We start from the raw sequence: 22106 nt of genomic DNA, 5'->3' as shown, positions 1-22106 counted from the left end.
AACTGAAAGCAACATGACATCACCATTAAACAACGACCTCTTGATATTGTCAATATTAATATATTTTAACTAATTTTAAGCAGAACCCTGTAACGAGCGTCAGTCAGTGACGTATAGTGAAATATTGAAAGTGTGCATAAAAATCACATCATTGTTATTGAAGCATTGTATATTGCGATAAATATATTGATATTGAATTATTGTCCAGCCTTAGCTTCTATTAATATGGCTACTACTAATGTGACTACTACTACAACTACTACCTTTACACCTACTGCTTCTACGACTGCTAGGACTACTAGAAGTGTACTTAAACGGCTTGTTTCTTTATTTAGTCTGGTGACAGATATTTAGGATCAGTGACATCTGATGCACCCAGTGTGTTTCTGAGTAGAAATGTAAGTATGTGCAGTACTGGACACACTGCTCTGGTGTCTTTTTACAGTAATGAATGTCATTAGTGTGGAACATTAACCTCCTTTGTGTGACCTCTGAGGCCAAAGTTGGACGGCAGGTTGTGTACTGGGTGTGTGGTCATGGTAGAACGAGCCGATCCGATACACTGCCCCAGTCGGTGGACTCTCTCTCTTTTTCTCTCTTTCTATCTCTCTCTTTCTCTCTCACTCTCTCTCTCTTTCTTTCTTTCTCTCTATTTCTTTCTCTCTCTTTCTCTCTCTCACTCTCTCTCTCACTCTCTCTCTCTTTCTCTCTATTTCTTTCTCTCTCTCTCTCTCTCTCTCTATTTCTTTCTCTCTCTCTCACACACACACACACACCCCTCCCCCACTAAAACCCCCATCACCTGACACAGTGGTTCTGTCCCATTTTTGATCTTCCACCTGCTTCTGCTCTGTGTGTGTTTGTGTGTTTTTTTTTCATGTGTTTTTATGACCTCTGCGTTTCATTAGAAGTGACCTCTGTTAACTGTGAGTGGCCTCGTGCAGTTAAAAGTAAACACATGGAAACCGTAGTGCAGTTAAAGTCCCATACGTTCAACTCTTTTCCCCCTGAAATAAAGGGCATTAATAGGGGGTTAATTAATAAAAGGGTGTGTCCCTGCTCCTCGTACTGAGTTTTGTTCTTCATACACCCTTTGATCCAAACCGAAGTTGACTTCATCGTTATCTGGAGGAGCAGCGAATAGACGATGCACAGATGTTCATTTTCCCAGATTTCCTTGGTTAATTTTTCCCAGCTTGATCCGTTTTTATCCAGCTGTGAAGCGTGTTCACCCACGATGCGTAGCTGCATTTCTGGGGAGATGCGTGTCAGGTCGCACCAATCAGCCTTTAGACTCTTCTCAGGAGGCTTTGGAGCATTGCTGTGAAAAGCTGATAGCATCTGACCACAGAGACATCAGTGAGGTCAGATTCTGGTGAAGAGTGATTAGTGCTGGATCACAATCGCCACTCCGACTGTTTCCGGAGATACTTCTTGGAATGTCATCACTCCAGAGATCCAGAGTTACACAGCGTAGCTATTTTACCTTATGATGCCTGTGATGACCTCATGCTCCTTTAGTTATCATTACATACAGTGCAGTGTAAAACAAGAGCAGAAGTCTAAATATTAGATATCCTAAAGTTATAATTAGAAAAAGTAACTTTGTGAGACCTTATGAAATCTCTCTCTCTCACTCTCTCTCTTTCTCTCTCTCTCACTCTCTTGCTCTCTCTCTCTCACTCTCTCTTTCTCACTCTTTCTCTCTCTCTCACTGTCTCTTTCCCTCTTTCTCTCACTCTCTCTCTTTCCCTCTTTCTGTTTCTCTCTCTCACTCTTTCTCTCTCTCACTCTCTCTTTCTCTCTCTCTCTCTTACTCCCTTTCTCTCTCTCTCTCACTCTCTCTTTCCCTCTTTCTCTCTCTCATTCTGTCTTTCTGTTTCTCTCTCTCTTATTCTCTCTCTCTCTCTTTCTCTCTTATTCTCTCTCTCACTCTCTCTCTCTCTCTAATTTATCTGGAGAACATGTGTGGAATACTGTTGGACACCAGGTTACAAACGCGCTCCACAGTGCACTAGAGTGCTTAGAGGCTTGGGGACATGGATAATGGATTATTACTCACTTCCTCTGTTTAAGGTCATCTATCAGCCCTCCTGAGGAAGATCCGCTTCAGCCCCTTACTCTCCTCGTTTTCTGACTCTTATTGTGTAACACACAAAGGTTTTACCACCCTTGTCTTCCTTCGCATGCACATGTGCGTGTCAACTGTTAAAGCACAGAGAACACTGACGAAAACCAAGACGTAGTGTCCTTGAAAAAGTACAGTACACTCTCTCCTTCACACGTTACACCGTAACACCAATACACAGCCACTGTTTTTAGTATGTTACTTCATCTAATTTAAACTGTGCTTATGTTTCAGTTCAGGTGCTGCGTTGTGGAATCAGATTTGTGCCAAATATAAAAAAAAAACATACTAAATCAAAAACTCTCAAATGTAACATCAGTGAGAAACAAGCAAATTAACAAAAGACCAGTAGTTAACACCATTTCACACTTTACCAGTTCACTTTTTACATTTGAGAGGACAGATTTTTCTTCGTAACTAAGTTTAATTCTCTCTCAAATTCTTATTCTAGTTTGATACGTTCAAGAAATTGAGTTTTGGCTTTGACGGAGTTGGAGTGGGTGTTTTGGTCCAGAACTAGATTATTCAGCACGAACGTTATGACTATTCACCAAATACTATTGTGGGAACTTTGCATGGTGTTGCATAACAGACTTGTTGACACTCCAGTTAGTCGTGAGTAAGTCCTATTAGGGCACAGGGGACAAAATGATACGTTACAAATGTCAGCATTTCTGGCGAGTGAAATACTCAAAGTGGTGGGTGTTGAATGTTTTTGGACCAATCTTGTTGATTGCGACAGTGATGATGATGATTGTAATAGGCCAGAGGTTTCATCACATAAAGGCAGGGTACTTTTTCTGACTTTTGAAAACTCTGTTGGTGTTGCTGCGTGAAGGATCTGCGGCCTGTGAGTGTATACCAGTTCTCCAGCACTGGTTTTCAGCTGTACAAATAATTTATAATTGAATCATTTGCAGCTTTCACACCAATAGAAATTGTACTGTTTTTGCAAGAGCTGGTGCTTTATGTTTTTTAGCTGTTGTTGGCCACAATTATGCTGAACACGAGGGGAGATTTCATTCTGAAAACTCTCTAAATTAGCTCATTAGATCAAGATCAAGAAACAGTTCTATGTAATCCCCAAAACACTGAACCTGTTCCCTCTTCCTTTGCAGGTGCTCCTGTCATTTTCTCCTTTCCTCATTTCTACCTCGGTGACCAGAAGTATGTGGACGCTATTGAGGGATTGAAGCCAGTTCATGAGCATCACCAGACCTTCCTGGACCTGAACCCTGTAAGCAGCGTTCTTCTCCCCATTTAGAAAAGCAGGGGGAGGAGTCTAATATAAATTCAGAACACCTGGGGGAGGAGTCATGGTACAGAGAATAGCTTCGGTTTTGAATGCTTCTTAAAGAGACAGACATTTTTATGCTTGTTTTATTTTTTTTTTTATATAACGTAATAAAAGCACATTTGATGACTGTATATAACATCCGTCATAAATTTATCCATCCATCCATCCATTCATTATCTGTAAGAGCTTATCCAATTCAGGGTCGCGGTGGGTCCAGAGCCTACCTGAAATCATTGGGTGCAAGGCAGGAACACACCTGGAGGCCAGTCCTTCACAGGGCAACTCACACATTCACACCTACGGACACTTTTTGAGTCGCCAATCCACCTACCAACGTGTGTCTTTGGACTGTGAGAGGAAACTCGAGCACCCGGAGGAAACCCACGCAGACACAGAGAGAACACACAACACTCCTCACAGACAGTCACCCAGAGGAAACCCACGCAGTCATGGGGAGAACACACCACACTCCTCACAAACAGTCACCCGGAGGAAACCCACGCAGACACAGGGAGAACACACCACACTCCTCACAGACAGTCACCCGGAGGAAACCCACGCAGACACGGGGAGAACACACCACACTCCTCACAAACAGTCACCCGGAGGAAACCCACGCAGACACAGAGAGAACACACCGCACTCCTCACAGACAGTCACCCGGAGCAGGAATCGAACCCACAACCTCCAGGTCCCTGGAGCTGTGTGACTGCAACACACTACCTGCTGCGCCACCTTGCCGCCCCATCATAATTTTATATTATCCCAAAACATAAGGCAAAGTGTAAAGGAGTTTGTGAATCTCTTCTTACGCCCTCTAGTGGTGACTGTTTAGTAACACAGGAAAAGAGATATCTTATTTCCTTTTTTTTGTTTTGTTTTGTTACAGAATAAAAACATTAGTGAATGGTGTTTTCTTTTGTGCTTTTGTGTCTTTCCAGGATTTAGAGTGACAGGTTTGTGTTTGTGTGTGTTACAGACCACCGGGATCCTTGTCCGTGCCAGTAAGAGAGCCCAGATAAATATTCTGCTGGAGAGAGTCCCCGGATTTCCGTGAGTACAAATATTTTTGTTTATTGTATTTTCACCTTCGTTATTAATTCCTTCAGAAATCTTTGAGCCAATATGTTACATGTGTTTTTAAAATTAGCACACAATTATAAATCATTTGTTCACGTTGTACTGATGTCTTGAGCTAATTGTTTGCTGCTGTCTGCAGATTGACCAGAACCTTGAACGGCACTATTTTCCCAATCATGTTCCTGAATGAGGTGAGAGACTGAGGGTGTTACTGGGGGCTGTTGATCCCTATTCACAGTAGTACCAGCTTCTAATCTTCATCTAAGGCATTACACCAAATTCAAAACATTTTTGTGAGGATTTGATGGCATGCAGTCATATCCACATTATTAAGGTCAGGTACTCACACTTGGCCTGGTTGCCTCGTACCGTGCCTGAGCACGATTATTCCCCCTCCCCACTTCCTAATGCTCAGGACCTGAGCAGGCTTTTGTCAACAGGCAGTGGCTTTGTATTTTTGTGGTTTACTTTGAATGTTTTTTTCAGCAGTGATTCTCAGAGCACTCACATGCTTTATGGATTTATTGACTGCTGTGCAGGGATTTTTTTATTTAACTTAAATGCATGAGGACATCTACAAAATGACACAGAATAGAGATCTTTTGCTTTTGGTCTGTTTTAATTGTTGGTTGTCTTTTTGTTTTGTTTTGTTTTTTAATCACAGTCCGTCACAATTGACGACGTGTCTGCGGCGAGGCTGCACAAGCTGCTGTCCATGGTTAAACTCGTCCCCAATTTCCCCTTCGTCCTCATCGCTCTGGGAGTCCTCCTTCTTCTAATCAGCATCCTCCTAATCATCCGCTCCCGCCAGAAGAAGGTAATAATCTCCTGAGAGTGTTTTTGTGTGTCTGTCTGTCTGTCTTTGTGTGTGTTTGTGTGTGAGAGAGAGAGAACAAGTGAGAGTGACAGAATGAACAGTAAATTACTGGAGAGGGAAAGAGAGAAAAAGACAAAGCAGGGAATAGAGAGAGAGAGAGAGAGAGAGAGCAAGAGAGAGAGAGAGAGAGAGAGAGAGGGTGGGAGAAAAGTAAATAAAGTAATAAAATAGGGCAGTGAGAGAAAGGGATAGAAAAGGGACCGAAAGAGCTTAAGTAGGGGAAGGACGGAGAGAGAGAGAGAGAGAGAGAGAGAGAGAGAGAGAGAATTGTGAATGACAAAGCTTCTGAAAGACCACTGAGTTTCTGATGACTGAGTTTCATTTTCTCAGCAGCTGCTGTTCCCACAAACACAGCGGAATGTGACATTTTAGAACCAGGCACTTTTTCTCTTAACCTTACCACAATGTCCCGTGACTTCAAAGAGCCTGTACATTCATTTCTCATAATGCTTCAGGCTGTGTGTGTGTGTGTGTGTGTGTGTGTGTGTGTGCGTGCTCGCACTACTGCATAGTTCAGTTACAATTTATCAAAGAACTACTTCTTCCTAGCATCAAATGCAGCAGAGTTTTAGCAACAAGAAGCTAATCATGAAACAGATGATATGAATTGGTGTTTACTCCTCTGGGAAAACCACTAGCTATCAGCCATGCATCAGTAACCCATATACATTTTAAATGTTACCAATAGCAAAGGTTTATTTGTTTGTGCTACTGTAAATGGGCAAAAAAGTGTTCTGTATCTGCTAGCATGCTAATACATGTAGGTACCTTGCTAGCTAAATTTACCTCAGCAAACTCTTTATGGAACTGCTAATGTTGGTCATTGCAGATGTGATATTGCTTGATGAATATCTTAACCTGGAACAGTAGATCATTTTGACATGTGAATGACAAAGAAATATGAATTGTTAGCAATGATAGAAGACAACCCGGTCTCAGACTTACTCGTGATGTAGTCACATATTCAGGGGACTGCAATTCCTGACATAGTCGCATATTTCCGACATTTTATGCGACAATATCACAATCATAAGTGTATGAGTAATTACCATAGAAACATTTTGCGACACGAAAACACTTCCTCATTAAGGCGTCATTACCATCCGTTAATACCATTGTCTTATTTATATTTACAGAAAATATAACGTTACTAATTCGTTATTTGCTAAAATATCGAAGCAAATAATTGCTAGAGAAATGTCCTTTTCAGTATTAACCTTTTGAAAATGAGTCAAAATAACGTTAAGTGAAAGAAATGTACTTGTTAGAGCTAAAGCTAAAGTAAGACACTAATAATAAGCATTGCTTAGGAGAAATATTACAATAAAATACTTTATGCCTTTGTTGGAATAACAACCTGTGTTATGTAATTCGCATTATGCCTTTTTCTATGTTATGAGTAATGACGCCTGTAATGAAAAAGAGTTTTCGTGTCACTGTCGCATAGTGTTTATATGGTAATTACCCATACACTTATGATCGTGATATTGTCGCATAAAATGTCGGATATATACAACTATGTCTTGAATTGCAGTCTCCTGTATATGTGACTATATCCCAGGTTGTAGACGAATTAAAAACTGGTGCGTTCATATAAAAAAAAAACGCTCACTCCTACCTCCTAAAGGCATTATTAAGTAGATAAACAAATATGAAATATACAATTGTTTCTCATCGCTGCCCTCTAAAGGTGTTAACTAACATTAAATAAATCAGTTTTACACAGTTCAGTCTTAAAAGGCGTTAACAAATATCAAGTAAGCAAATGTTGCTCACCACCGCCCTCTATAGGTGATATTGAGAGGTGAATGGTTGATTTCATTCTAAATAAAAGCACAAGTGCAGAAGGATGATAATTCTGACTGGATAGTTTTGCAATGGGTGTTTCAAAGTCTTAACAATGAATTAAAAGTGTAAGCTTTCAGAGTTAAATACAACATAATGATTCTATTAGTGAAAACATTATTACAGGCGTGTTAGTGTGTTATTTTTGATTTCATTTTGAGTTGATTTCTCTTTCTGTCTCTCTCTCTCTCTCTCATTTCATTAAACTTTATCTCTGTCTGAATGTATATCAGCGTTGTTCAAAGAAAAACATGTATCTCCAACGGTTTTCAGAGTAGGACTTCCAGTGGAAGTCAATGTAAAAAGCAATAATTCTGAGATTTGGAGCATTTCTATTGGTCCATTCATCATGACATTTCCACAAAATTTAAAGCACAGCTGTGTTCAAATGATGTCGTAAAAATTGAGATACACGTTTTTATTTGGACGGCGGTGATATGGTATTGTACTCACCTTTATAAAATTTACCTAACTTTTTGACTTTCATAACGTTTAACCTTTCTCAATGAATGCTTAGTATTTAACCACATTTCTTCATGTGACTCTTCACCCAGAGGGAAAAGCGCTTTGATTTTGCAGAAGCTTACTATTCTGGTCCTGTAAGTGTCCACTTTACTAACCCCTGCTCACGATTTTATCACTTCCTCTAACCATTTTCTACGTTTGGTAACATTAAGACCGAAGTGCTTCGGTTTCTTGATAAGAAGTCAAACTAAATCTGTAGAACAGAAAACTAATTCCACCAGTGAATCTGGTGTCTGAAGTTTGCTTTTTTTAGTTTTACACTGCAGCTATGGGTATAGTTTCCCTCTATTTTACCTATAGAACACATTATATATGTAATAATTTATTTGTTTTTTTTCCCCCCACAACTTAGTAGCTCTGTATTTAGCAAACTAAATTATATATTGAACATTATATTTAACATAATCAGAGAATGTTTGCACACAGTTGTAAAAACTTCAGTGGCCTCAGAACCTCTTGCCTTAAGCTTTATTACTCTTCTCATTCAACTGAACACTGCAGTGTGTTTACACACTCTACACGTCACATCAGCTGATTTTCCACCATGAAACCAAAGCCCTGAACCAGGTCAAACATGACCGGGTCAAACATGGAGCTGATTAAATCGCCCTGATCTTTTCTGACATCATCAGCAGTCTGTGGTGCTTTACTTAGCAAGTTATGCCTTTCCCCACCTCTAATTTGTCAGTCAGCCAAGACACTTTCAGGGTCTGCAGTTTCCTATGAGGTAAATGTAGCTTAACAAACACTGGAAGCTTATATACCAGCATTATGTAATCTCACATACACTGGGTTAATAAGGTTTCTGACCTCGAATGACATATACATCTGGCGTAACATCATGCTTTTGGACAACAATATACCGACCGTCTACTGCCAAATAGTCAGATAACCAAGACATTAGTTTAGGAATTGAACAACGAGGCTTATTTTAAATTCATACAAAAAACTCTGGGTAGTTTTATAAGGTGGCTAACCACTAAATGTACACTTTTGTGCTTCAACTAGCATGGCGCTAACAGCCTGCCTACATAATATCTCACACTAAATGCTTTTACATTTGGAAGTTCAGAATTTAGCCACATTTGTTAGCATTATGCTAACATAATATAGTGTTAGGAAACACATAATTAAGTCTGTTAGAAATTACTTAGTCATGAGGAGGATGTGGGTGGGTAATTGGTTGCTAAAGGCTTCCATTCCTTGTTAGCTATGTAGCGTCCATGCAAAAACTCATCAGATTTAAGATTTTACTATATTTGTGAAGTAGGGGAACTGGTTGAATTGGTTTCAGTTTACCTTAATTTCTTCCGATTGCTTTATGAAATTGCTTTATAGAATAAATATCAGCAGCTGTGTGAATGTGTTAAGGCTTGACTTTACCGTGAAGTAAAAATAAGCTGGATTTTATTTTGTACAGAAATATAACTGTTTTTGTTTGTTTGTTTTACTCCTCTGTTTCCACAGAACTCAACAAAATCGGAAACCACTTATTCTCCAGTCAGCGGCAAAGCAGAAGATTCGTCTGAGAAAAATGGAACATTTGTTCTAACGTCAGTTGAGAAATCCTGAATGGTGTTCAGAGAAATCCTGAGTGTATGTGAATGTCTGTGTGGTGTGTGTATGTGTGTGTCTGTCAGTCATTAATACTAGTTTTTAAAGTACCACTGATTCAGCTGGAAGACTTTAAGCTCTTGTCCACTGCTGGGTTGTTAAAACATGACATCACAGTCCTTCCATTCAGGACACAAATGGTGCGATGAATGTTTGGGGAGGATTTCATGGTCAACTGAGACATCGTGAACATATGACAATAGTTCCTCTTAGATTTGTGTCAAAAGGCAAAGCAAAACCCACACTCTGATCACGTTACCTGACCTGAACACAACCCACACACAGCTGCAGTTTGGCCAGAAGTTTGTGGACATTGGTCCACGCTGTGTTTCTTATGACGTAAATGGTTTTAACGGAGTGTTAGTTCCCTGTTTGGTGCAGTGACATTCTCAAAACATGTTGGAGAAGTTAGATAGTGACACTACATACTGGAACTCTGGTTCCATCGATATTAATGAGGTCAAATGACATGAAAACGATGTGGTGGGGGTTTTGCTTTGCATGTATTGCATGTCACTATGGAAAAATAGTGCTGTTTGTGCAATCGGTTTCTGTTTTTTAAAACTCTAGTGATTATATTTTGGCAACAGTTGTCTCATAAATGTATGTTTGAATGAATGAGTGTACTACAGAAGGGTCGTTGTACCCTTTGCCTTTATGCGGTCATTAATACTGAGCCGTCCCCGTGTGCTAATGAAGCATATGGCAGGTCATTTCAGGTCAAACTCAGGATTTGTGGGTCACACATATCAGAGTATTTTTAAAAAAAAACAAATGAACACATTTTTAGACTGAATATCTATCTGCGACCACAACAAACATTGATGCAAATGTTCACAAACAAGGGGGACATTTTTCAGCTTTTTTTTAACACGTTATTCCCTGTCAAATTGGGCTTCACGGATTAATAATATGTTTCTCTCTGTTTACTGAGAAGAAACATGGCAACTATCACAAGGATCACTGTGTATTATTAAATGTACCCCCCGCAATTATGCATTCAGTTGTGTTCGTCGTTGACCCGGTGCAGCCAAACTTTTGGACATGACCGTATCTGAGCCTATTTGTTTAATCACTTTGCAGAACAGCACAAAGTGTGTTTGAAATGTATATATGAGGTTATATATGAGTCCTTCCCCATTTCAATCACTATTTAAATCAAAGAAGGAATGGAGTCAAAATTAAATTTGAATAAATATAAATGACATTCCATAGGAATGTGTTCCATCAAGGAATAGTTGGGTGAAAAATGAGATTTTCCGAATGTAACCAGTCCGTCAAAATATGTCACGAATCAGAAAACGCCAAATATATTGTTTTATAACAATTATTAAATATTGTGAATGTTACGAATAACTAGTCTTCGCCCCCTAGTGGCTCGGCTGCTGCTTACACTGTTTATAGACCTGACAATAAAGGATATTCAGGCTGTTACTACTGGCTTTAACTATGTGACATATTTGATTTCTTGTCAAACTATTCCTTTTGTGCTTTGCTTACAGAGAAAATAGAAGGAGAAGTATTGAAATAGTGTCTGCGATTTAATTGCAGTACTGTTACTGAATTTAAAATGAATTTTAAACTGAATTTTTCTGTTTTTTTAGTGTGCTAACAATATGTTTATGTTACCGTTATCTGTTTTATCAACTATCACTAATAACTGCTGCAAGCAGAATAAATAAATCATTTTATTCGTGTTAGGGCAAACTAAGTGTATTGTCACATTGCACTAAAACAGCCCAGTGTTATGTTTTTTATTGTATACTTCATGCCGTGGTGTTCTTTGCTGGTTTTTTTTGTTTTTTAATCCCCATGTCCTAATACCTGCTGATCTGATCATGTGCCAATCATATGGTGCGATTTTTATGAAGCAGTATAGAGGCTTTTCAAAGACGGCACTTAACGGAGATGTCTTTGTCGTTCCAATTCCATGACCCTGGCTAAGTTCGAGGTGTGTTAAACAACATAGACCCAATGCCAGTTTTGTTTTCTGTGAAATAAACAGCCTTATTTAGAATTTGTCTTATTTTAAATATCACATTAAATAACAACTACAAACGCAATAAGGCCAGTGGCACCTTTCATTTCACAAAGTGAACAAAATGTTTTCGTCCATTTCATAATTAATAATAAATTTGTCTTTATTTAATGTGTTAGACGTCTGAGACCTGTACGTTTAATTTAGAAGACAGTATGAATTTTCTAATTGAAGTTATCAGTTAGTCTGGATGTAACATGACTTTAATGCTGTATACTTTTGACCGTATTTGGTTAAAAATTGTTACTTTTTCAACTGTGTGTCATAATTTAATATGAAAGACGTGTCGTGTACTTTTAAACACACAAAAAATCTGTATCCAAGTCTATTTGAAGAGTTTAGCCTAATCTTTATATTAGCTTCTGCGTTTTAAATTAGTCTGCACACATTTCTCTACATTTTGTATATGTGAAACAAAAAAGCCGTCCTGTGTTTTCAATAAAATAATAAATCTGTTGTAACTGACTTGTTTTTGGCTCTTTTTACAAGCATCTCATGTGTATTTACATCTAAACATTAATATAAAAATGTACTCACTGACTTTAGACATTCATTCACCAGCCATTTCATCATTTACGTGTGCAGTTCCAGAAGACCATAAATTGTAGTTGCACAATTTTCTAGGCTCCTGTCACATTTCTACATTTAAACTAATGTGAAACTAGTTTGTGTCAAAAGTTTGAACTGCACTTTGGCCTTAAGCAAAGGTTAGAGTCTGTGTGCCTTCATAGAGAGGTGCCATCTATGCACCCATGATTGTGCCCTTAGTGTGGACTGCATGGTTTGACACCAAAAATTGGACATTGAGGCTAGCCTTCGGGGACTGATTCTTATACCACGCGTAAAGTTCTGTTTCGTGTAGCCCTTTATTAAATCTTAAGCGTTATAGTGTGCAGGGGCCAAGCCAGTGCCCAAATACTTATCCAGTTATACAAAAAGACCTAACTATAGAAACCAAAACACATCTCGAGAAACTTTTTAAATAGCACCCAGACTGTGGAATGACCAAAAGTAGAAACAAAAAGAGGAAAATATTTTAGAATCATTATTTATCACAGAGCAGATTTTTAAAAAATCTCATTCATTTCTGGCGTAAACATCCAAATTAGACCCAGAATTCCTAACATGCAGTGGTAGCGAAAATATTAGCTTAGCTTTCTTTTTTTTTTATTGTATTTTATAGTATTGAAGCTACCCAGTAAACATTTAGCCGTTGATTCAACGTTGAAATAACGAAATGACTGCTGTCTAATCAACGTTCTTTTAAGGTTGAAAATGAAAGTTGAAAAGACGTCTATCAGACGTATTTTGGACGTCCATTGACGTTAATAATTGGTCCCGAAATAAATTACTTGTATAAAATGCATTTTGGACGTCCACTGACGTTATAGATTGGCCACCACTTGATAACTAACTTATTAAGATGGATTTTGGACGTTCATTAACGTCTAAAATATGTCCTTGACGGACAGACTACTTTTAGACCTATTTCCTTGTTTACTGGGTAACTGCAAAGATAGCTTTTCTGTCAACTTACTAATTTTAGCATATAGCATGCTCATGTGATTCTCAAAACACTTTTCTTGATTTTTCATGTTTTTGATGTTTTAAACACTGAGCTCACTATATGAATAAACTTTTTGTTTGTATTACAGTTATATTATGCTCTTATCTTGCTTTAAAAATAAATCAGCTAGTCTATATTTTTCATAATAAATAGCTTGTAGCTTCAAAAGCTAATGTTTTAAAGTAGCTTCCCGAGCACTGCTAATATGACCACGAGTCCAATACAGAGCAACCGTAGGATTTAACGGTCCGCTAGAAGTGCACTCATTAGTGTAGTAGTGCTGTAGTTATTGGTTTGGGACGCGACCTCGGCCTCAGTTCGTCTCCACTCCGGTAGATGGTGATACAACAGCAGCGCTCGTGTTTTCTGGTGTTTTCTGCGTCGTTAAACTCTGTACTCTGTGTCAGAGCGAGTTTACAGCTGATATACTCAATAATAAACCTCATTTTTGGTGAGTAAAGATGTCTCTTTCGTGTTTGAAGGCTTTATCTGTGTTATATGTTATACTTTGTGGTTGTAAGTGTGAATTTGAAGGCAGTTAGAGCGCTGTGCTTGTGTTTTTGAGCTGTGTTGCTGTTATCTGTGAAAAACACTATATATATTTTTTATTTTAACGTACTGGTTTATTAACTGTATTCCTTTCTAACAGGGTTTTAATAGACACCCCAAAGAAGTTGAGGTTCTGAGTTGTTAATGTAATATAAGGCGATTATTTCCATAATATGCTTCTTTAATGGTCAGGACTCCCTCAGGACCCAAACAGAGCGGGTGTGATTGGGTGGAGGGCGGCACGGTGGCGCAGCCACACAGCTCCAGGGACCTGGAGGTTGTGGGTTCAATTCCCGCTCCGGGTGACTGTCTGTGAGGAATGTGGTGTGTTCTCTCTGTGTCTGCGTGGGTTTCCTCCGGGTGACTGTCTGTGAGAAGTGTGGTGTGTTCTCTCTGTGTCTGCGTGGGTTTCCTCCGGGTGACTGTCTGTGAGGAGTGTGGTGTGTTCTCCCTGTGTCTGCGTGGGTTTCCTCCGGGTGACTGTCTGTGAAGAGTGTGGTGTGTTCTCCCTGTGTCTGCGTGGGTTTCCTCCAGGTGACTGTCTGTGAGGAGTGTGGTGTGTTCTCTCTGTGTCTGCGTGGGTTTCCTCCAGGTGACTGTCTGTGAGGAGTGTGGTGTGTTCTCTCTGTGTCTGCGTGGGTTTCCTCCGGGTGACTGTCTGTGAGGAGTGTGGTGTGTTCTCCCTGTGTCTGCGTGGGTTTCCTCCGGGTGACTGTCTGTGAAGAGTGTGGTGTGTTCTCTCTGTGTCTGCGTGGGTTTCCTCCGGGTGACTGTCTGTGAGGAGTGTGGTGTGTTCTCCCCGTGTCTGCGTCTGTGAGGAGTGTGGTGTGTTCTCCCTGTGTCTGCGTGGGTTTCCTCCAGGTGACTGTGAGGAGTGTGGTGTGTTGTCTGCGTGGATTATTCCACCAACCAAAAAACATCCAGTCAGCAATGTCCTGTGTCACTGAAGTAGACTGATGACCACCTAAGAGTGGAAAGTCCAAACTACTGGGTGTTGTAATCTGGAGTTTCAAAAATCTAACTAATTTTCTCATTGTGAAATCAGTGGGATTTTACCTGGATGTTGATGATGCAGTTTACTTTATTTTCTTTAGTGTCTTTTTATTGTTTTTCTTCTTCCCAGCGCTCTTTGTTTAGGGAAGTGAACTCCAGCCATGGTCTGCATCCCCTGCATCGTCATCCCCGTCCTCCTGTGGGTTTATAAACGATTCCTGGAGCCTATCCTCTATCCATTCATCTCTCCTATCGTCAGCCGCTTCTGGACTAAAAAAGCAGTTCAGGAGACAGCAGCAGATACAGGAAAGGGCAGCGCCACCTGCAAGGTGAACAACACTTATAAACCCGTGCTGTAGTCATACAGACGTCTGGTTCCATACACAAACACTGTAAATAAACTGCCGTATGAAAATGTTGTTTTTCAGGCTGAATGCAATGGTACTGCTGATGTTTCGGAGGCTAACGGTGTGACGCCAGCCTCAGACAAGAAGAAAGACTGACACCACGCATTCCTGTCTGAAGAGTCCTTAAAGAGAAGATTCTGCATTAACCAAACAGTAGAAGTGGGTCAGTGCCCACATAAATATATATTTAATTCCATTTTTCATTAAAGAGCTCTAACTGTGAAGAAAGGATTCTTAAATATCGACTCTGTACTCCGCTGCTCCTTCATTCCCTGGTTCGGTTTGAGAAGAGAGTGCTTTTACTTCTGTATATTTCCAGAATCATTTTGAGCTGTGTTTAAGAGAAATAAATATTTACATTTCCCAGTTTTTACTGTTTTCTGTGCAAAGGTCTATGAAGATTAACGTTTTATTTAAAAATACGTTTTGTAATTGATAATAAAGAGCCTTAGCAAATCTTAGAAATGACAATAAAACATTCTAATCGATTTCATTCTGTTTATTTATTCACAAAATAGCAAAAACATTTTATAAAAATACTGTACTGTACTACAACTTTCCAACAGCAGGGGGTATCACAGGTCTGTTTTGAAAAGGAAGTGACGTCACATGCCACGCAGCGCTTAATTCCACCCCTTTGTGTCGTGCTCCATTAGGCACACTCGTCCCCTATTTACTGTGCACTCCCTAGTTCACATAAGAAAAACAGGCCCGTGAGCACCTAGTCCACACTTTGACGCCAAAATGGCCGACCCCTGTGTGCTTACTAAGTATTCTAGTTTACAAATACTTAGATAATTCCCTTTTCAGAGCTTATATACATATCAAAATGCATAGTTTTATTAGCGTTTTATTAGTTTTCAAGAACACCAGTTCTTACAAGCAATGTTGTAATGAGATTTGGGTTCTAGTTCAAGATCGAAGGGGTGCACGAATACGGCTGAATCAGGCTCTATAAACAAGTACACTCAAATTGTTCCAGTATCTCAACCTGGCTGGTGACATACCTTCAAAATAAATTAAGATGTGGGAACCAATTAAACAACGCTTCTGAACAATTTAATAAAGTCTGTTTAAATTGTTGACAACTCTTACATTCTTTTTAATTATTTAAATTTTATTTCACCAGCAGCAAGGCTCTGCAATTATGCAATTAGTTAAGAGTTAAGCGTTTTAAAAGTATAGTATAAGCACAAATAATAGTTCACAAGTGAAGTGCCCTAGAAAGTGAGTGCGCGAATTGGGACGCGCCCTGGATCGGAGCTCAGCGTAGAGTGTGAATATGGCGACGCTGGATATCGAGCAGAGAGAAGTCGGCCGAAGTTGCTCGGGAGAACAGAGCTGAGAAGACAGAGCGGGGAACTACGAGAAATCAACGGGGAACCCTCGGAGAACACGGATAGACGCGGTTGGGAGCCGGAGCTGAGCGGTGAACTCCGAGCGTGACTACGGCGGGGACTGATGCCGTGTCGCCGGTTGTGTTTGGGAGCGAATCCGGCGCTTCTCTCGGCGGTTGTGGAGCTCGGGGCCGGCTCTGAGGCAATCTCCGCGGGTATGCTTTGCGGGGCGGCCGCGGCCCGGATGCGGGTTTGAAGCAGCTGTAAGCGGCTGTGTGTTTGGATCATAACCGCGTTCCCGGAGCCGCAGGGGAGATGTATTTTGTGAGCGGCTGGCCGCGGAGGCTGCTGTGTCCGCTGCGGAGCAAAGAGCGGCCGCTTCACCTGCAGCACAGCCACCACAGACTCTTTTTCTCCATTCTCTCTCACTCCCAGATCAGCATCTGGTTCAGCAGGGTGAGTGAATCAATCCTGGATTGTGTTCACAAACAACACTCTCACTCAGCCTTACAGGTTTCTTAGTTTAAAAACCAACAAGATTAGCGTCCTGTCGGTGTTTTCACCGAAAGCAGCGAGTGTTGGGGCTTACGTTTCCGTTCCACCTTAAATGGCACGTCACTTGTTTACTGGTGCCCACAAATACAAGAGCTACAGGTACACTTCGAAGGCCGCGCCACCTTAAATTGTACAGTTCCACCTTTTCAGCAGTAATAGTATATCAACCACAGCGTCATTTAAGGTGGAATGGAAAATCTGGGTTAGGCACAAACTTCAGGCAGAACACAATTGCCTTTATGACATCATAATGACCCATTTCAATACGGCCTGATTTCCACACGTTAACTGTTATTTAATAGGTGAGTCCAGCCCAGTTATAGCGTGCAATAGCCTCTTTAAAATACAGATTTTAGGATAAAAACATCAAATTATTCTCCAAACAATTATAGTTAAGTGTTTAGTTTTGCTTTCTGTATCGACTTTGAGTTTTGCAGTCACTGCTGGTTCCTGATGTTTCAGGTCTGAACTAGAGCTGGGCGATGTGACGGCAAATCAATATCACGATTAATTGAACATTTTACCTCGATTTTGGTTAATGGAAGTTTATTATTATTAATTAACTAATTAATTAATACATTTTTGAGCCTCATACTTCACTCACGAGGCTTGTCGAAGTCTAGTTATGTCCAGATGTGGGGCAGACACACCTGACTACAGCACAGTAGTGTAGATTTAAGGGGACAGTACAGGAACACTCAATGTCATTGATCAGCAAACTTGCATTGATTCGAATTTCTGAATTTTGAATACATTTTTGATTATTTGCTCAGCCCTAGTCTAAACACAGCAGACTAGTGTTTTATTGCTTATTTTACAGTAAAAACAAAAAGATTTTTAGTCACAAAGCATGTTTGCTGCTGTTTTTGTGCTTTGTGGTGAGTTCCACACACCATTTAGTGAGCACTAGATAACAATTGCCTAAATATCAGAAGCCTATTAGTAAGTAACATGCACTGCAGAAACAACACTGTGTAACTTAGTAGAGGGTAGTTAGCACCAGGTACTGTTGGGGTATTTGGTACCCCTTTGCGCACAGTAATAGCCGCTGCTCTTCTAGCAGGGTTTACACTAGATGTGCTGGAACACTGCTGTGAGGAATTGATTGTATTCAGCCATGTTAGACATGGAATATCCCAAAGATATCAGATGGAGGTTGACCACTCCAGAGAACATGATTCCGCTGCTCCACAGCCCAATACAAAGGTGATTTATACCTCTCTGGCTGATAGATGGCATTGAGCATGGCGACCATAGGCTCATGTGCATCACTTGATCGTTTTCTATGGACGTAATACAGGCTGTGAGGGCTTTTCAGCAATTTGTGGATTTCAATGTACAGACACACACACACACACAAAGCCCTACCATCCCAGTGAGCCTCAGTAATGTGGCTGTGTGTATAGACTGTTCTAGTCCTGACTTGTTGGGAAAACTGCGTTGCCAGAGGCACACATTTTCTCTCTCTCTCTCTCTCTCTCTCTCTCTCTCTCTCTCTCTCTCTCAGGTTCTCTACACAGTGTCTCTCTATCTATGCATAGATTTTTTTTCTCCACATACACATACACTCTCATTCTGTCACACTGTGTGTGTCATTGTTTCTCACACTTTCACTGCACACATTCGCTCTCTCTCTCGCTCTCTCACCCCCCCAGTGCACATCTTCACACTCAGACAACAGTAATGGTGTTAGTATCAGTGCACTGAGTGTGGAGTGTGTCATGTGGAAGATGTTAATCAAGAGCAAAAACTAAATCTCTCTTCCTCTAAAACCTAGTTTTCGCTAGTGATTCACAGAAATAAAAATTGTTGCCCAAAGCTGTAAACTGAAGAAACTGAAAACAGATCTCTCTCTCCTTAAAAGAACACATACAATATTTGAAGTAGTCCTGGGTGATTAAAAGTGATTTCGGTGGGTCCGGAGCCTACCCGGAATCACTGGGCACAAGGCGGCAACACACCCTGGAGAGGGCGCCAGTCCTCCATAGGGCCACACACACTCACACTTTCACTCCCACCTACGGACACTTTTGAGTCGCCAGTCCACCTACCAACGTGTGTTTTTTGTACCGTAAACCCACACAGACACAGGGAGAACACACCACACTCCTCACAGACAGTCACCCGGAGGAAACCCACGCGGACACAGGGAGAACACACCACACTCCTCACAGACAGTCACCCGGAGGAAACCCACGCGGACACAGGGAGAACACACCACACTCCTCACAGACAGTCACCCGGAGGAAACCCACGCAGACACAGGGAGAACACACCACACTCCTCACAGACAGTCACCCGGAGGAAACCCACGCGGACACAGGGAGAACACACCACACTCCTCACAGACAGTCACCCGGAGGAAACCCACGCTGACACAGGGAGAACACACCACACTCCTCACAGACAGTCACCCGGAGGAAACCCATGCAGACACAGGGAGAACACACCACACTCCTCACAGACAGTCACACGGAGCAGGACTCGAACCCACAACCTCCAGGTCCCTGGAGATATGATTTTTAAATTATGCTAATATAATAAAAGCAGTAATAGGAAAAACATTGAAGTTATTAACTCTGTTTAACAATTTTTAGAAGCATTTTCTTTTCAAACTGATTGTTTTTCTAAATTGTTTTACTGTGATAATTATTGATATCGAAGAGTATAGAAAATATTGTGATAATCTTTTATCAATATTGCTCCAGCCTAATTTGACTCGCGTATTAATATCATTCACAGCATTGATTAATTAATAAAAATAAGCGGTTCTTTAAAGTGAACACCAGATGTTATTGGGTGAGCACCTGGTCTTATTAATCCAGCACCAACTGCTATCTTGTGGGCACCAAACACTCTAAGATGGGCATCTGATTCTGTTGAGTGTGGTACAGATGCTATCAAGTGAGGACCGTATACTTTAGAGCGAGGGTGCATCATCTCCACGCGTTGGTACGTGCTAAAAACACATCAACCGCAACAAAAAAACAAAAACAAACCATAAACCGGAGAGCACAGGCCTTTTCTCTTTATTATGAGAGCAGATGGTCAGAATAATCTCTCTGTTTCCGTCCACTTCTCGGTCTTTAATCAGTGCGAGGAGAGGACTGACGACTGTTTGTAATAAAAGGAAGTGTTGGGCTCTGGCCTCATATTTCAGTGCTCTTTTACAACAGAGTTTCAACAACATTCTGCTGTCAGCTGCTTAATATAAACTGTGTGTTTTATAGTGAGACTTGAGAGAGGGAGAAAATGCATCCCAGCAGGAGGTTTCAGATCTCAGATCAGCCATGTCTGTAATATCTGATCCATCAGTGCGTATTTTAAAGTTTAAAGTGCCACTGAGAGAGAGGAGTTCCTCTCTGAGATGAGTCGATTTCCTCCTTTTTTTTATTTTTTCCATCTCTTCCTTTCTGTTAATTTGTGAGAGCTTCTGTTTCTATGAAAATCTGAATGCGTAGGTCATTACACTTTCATTTCCTAAAGTGAGCTTAAAGGCTAAGCACCACTTAATGGACCTCCATGAGTATTTCACATTATTGTAGTTACTGACAGATATAAGTATGAATTAAAATGAAAATAGCAGCTTAATTTGCTTTAAAACTGACAATTTTATTAAATTGACGGAAAAACCCGAGCTCTCTACGGAAATTCTGGAACGCAACCATGACGTCACTGGTGGACAACAGCTGAACAACGCCGCGGTAAAACACCGTTATGACTGACTGTTATGACAGTATCTAGCTAAATAACCAACATTATTCATGACAGTAGCCTAGCAATAAGCTAAACTCAAATTTAGAGGTACCGTTATTCTTGTAAATGTGATCGAAGTCGAACTCGAATTCATCCGACACTATAAACCTCCGTAATGCAGCTACGTAGCCGAGTATAATCTGAGCCACCGAGTTTAGCGAGTCAAGCTAACGTTAACTAACACCAACTAAAACAGGCGAAGTGAGTGTCCTTACCCTGTTTACCTCCATGTTACAGAGGCTCTTGAACACCTTTCGTTGGTGTCCTTACATGCCCATATTGTTGGAAAAGCGCCAGTGAAATGAGCTACAGATAACGGAGTGAGCGGATGGTCCTTTCCAAAGTGCCCGTTTAAAGTTGACAAATTTAGTCCATTTTCTGGATATTTTGGGATCTTTGGGCCATTTGTTCACAGATGTCCCACTGTACATTGAATGATTGCAGCCCAAAAAAACACACCTTTTCCTCATTTTGCATTAAATTAAGTGCAGCTTCTAGAGTTGTTGTCCACCATCTACGTCACAGGCAAGACGCCTATTAGGGGGGGGGGGCAACGGTCTTTTAAACCTTATTCCTTGAATTTGCAAGAAATAACATGTTTTCTGACTCTCAATAAACACAAGTTAGGAACTCAAACTCCACTGGATTTATTTGTTTGACACTTTCATAGAGCTGCTGCTTAGCCTTTAAAAATCATTAACAGAGTTCACTGAATTAAACGAATTTGCTGGGTTTAGTTTTCGTATTTATCTCCTTGTTAAACCAGAGCTGTGTCATGGCTTTGTGTGTTCACAGCTGTTAGTGTTTTAAATAATGTCTTGTATTGTACAAACTATAATAGGATGATGTGATATTTGCACCAGTAGTTGGTGTATTGAGTGAAGGAAATGAGAAATAATAGCTGAGATATGTGTGCTTTGAAGCAGTGTGTATTTTTAGGTGTTTTTCTAAACGGTATTATTTGGCTGTGGTTATCTAAAGATGTTGATGAAGTTGTCCATTCCTCACTAAAATTCTCATGGCTTACAGGCACTGAGACCACATACACTTCAGATTTTACTCACCTTCAGATTTTGTGTTTCCCAGTTTTTGCTCCAGTTAGAAGTTTTGACAATTTTTGCATTCCATATTACAGATACAGCCCTGTGCTGTTTAATGTCCTTCCAGTCAGTATCCATTCACCTTAATGGTCATGGTTAAATAAAATAAATGCAGGGCATCTGTGTCCTTTAAGAGCTTGTGTGTGTGTGTGTGTTTTCCCTTAAACTTTCCCTCTTCAGGAATTTTGTTATAAATACTCATTTCGCCTCAGTTGCTTTTCTCAAAACAACTTCAATGGGAAATGTGTATTTTAACGCCGGAAATGGCAGCCATAAACAGCCCCAACACAAGCGGCCAGCCTCTAAGTAGCGCTTTCAACAATGACACCAATGATTGAGTCAATTTTATTGTTTAAAGGAACAGTATGTAATATTTTTATCTTAAAAGTACAGCTTCAGAATCATTGTAACACTTCACTGAGCTGTAACGGGGAGAAC

The 22106-nt window shown here is 40.4% G+C and overlaps 3 protein-coding genes across 4 annotated transcripts in view; all 3 read left to right on the top strand.

Moving 5' to 3' along the window:
• scarb2b (scavenger receptor class B, member 2b) overlaps positions 1-11856 on the top strand; it is a 38063-nt gene extending 26207 nt beyond the window's left edge. The window contains exons 8-12 of the mRNA XM_066645822.1: positions 3247-3365; positions 4405-4478; positions 4645-4696; positions 5170-5322; positions 9220-11856. Of these exons, the coding sequence (XP_066501919.1) occupies positions 3247-3365; positions 4405-4478; positions 4645-4696; positions 5170-5322; positions 9220-9324 (503 nt within the window). The 3' untranslated portion in view covers positions 9325-11856. The remainder of the gene's footprint in view (positions 1-3246; positions 3366-4404; positions 4479-4644; positions 4697-5169; positions 5323-9219) is intronic.
• A 1412-nt stretch (positions 11857-13268) lies between these two features.
• Positions 13269-15390, top strand: LOC136668878 (UPF0729 protein C18orf32 homolog). Its single transcript, XM_066646618.1, has 3 exons — positions 13269-13422; positions 14644-14842; positions 14942-15390. The coding sequence occupies exons 2-3, from the start codon at positions 14675-14677 to the stop codon at positions 15014-15016; spliced, it is 243 nt and encodes an 80-aa protein (XP_066502715.1). The 5' UTR covers positions 13269-13422; positions 14644-14674; the 3' UTR covers positions 15017-15390.
• An 835-nt stretch (positions 15391-16225) lies between these two features.
• Positions 16226-22106, top strand: part of ric1 (RIC1 homolog, RAB6A GEF complex partner 1) — a 51455-nt gene continuing 45574 nt past the window's right edge. For both annotated transcript variants that reach the window (XM_066646637.1, XM_066646635.1), the window contains exon 1: positions 16226-16713. In XM_066646637.1, coding sequence (XP_066502734.1) covers positions 16573-16713 — 141 coding nt within the window. In that variant the 5' untranslated portion in view covers positions 16226-16572. The remainder of the gene's footprint in view (positions 16714-22106) is intronic.

Source organism: Hoplias malabaricus, chromosome 15 (assembly GCF_029633855.1).
Source record: "Hoplias malabaricus isolate fHopMal1 chromosome 15, fHopMal1.hap1, whole genome shotgun sequence".
NCBI classification, from domain to species: domain Eukaryota; kingdom Metazoa; phylum Chordata; class Actinopteri; order Characiformes; family Erythrinidae; genus Hoplias; species Hoplias malabaricus.
This window is presented reverse-complemented; position numbering and strand designations above follow the sequence as displayed.

Excerpts from the sequence above, each read along its gene's own strand:
- LOC136668878 (XM_066646618.1), top strand. The coding sequence starts at position 14,675 with ATGGTCTGCATCCCCTGCATCGTCATCCCCGTCCTCCTGTGGGTTTAT. Across the intron at positions 14,843-14,941 it reads AGGGCAGCGCCACCTGCAAG|GCTGAATGCAATGGTACTGC; the intron begins GTGAACAACACT and ends GTTGTTTTTCAG.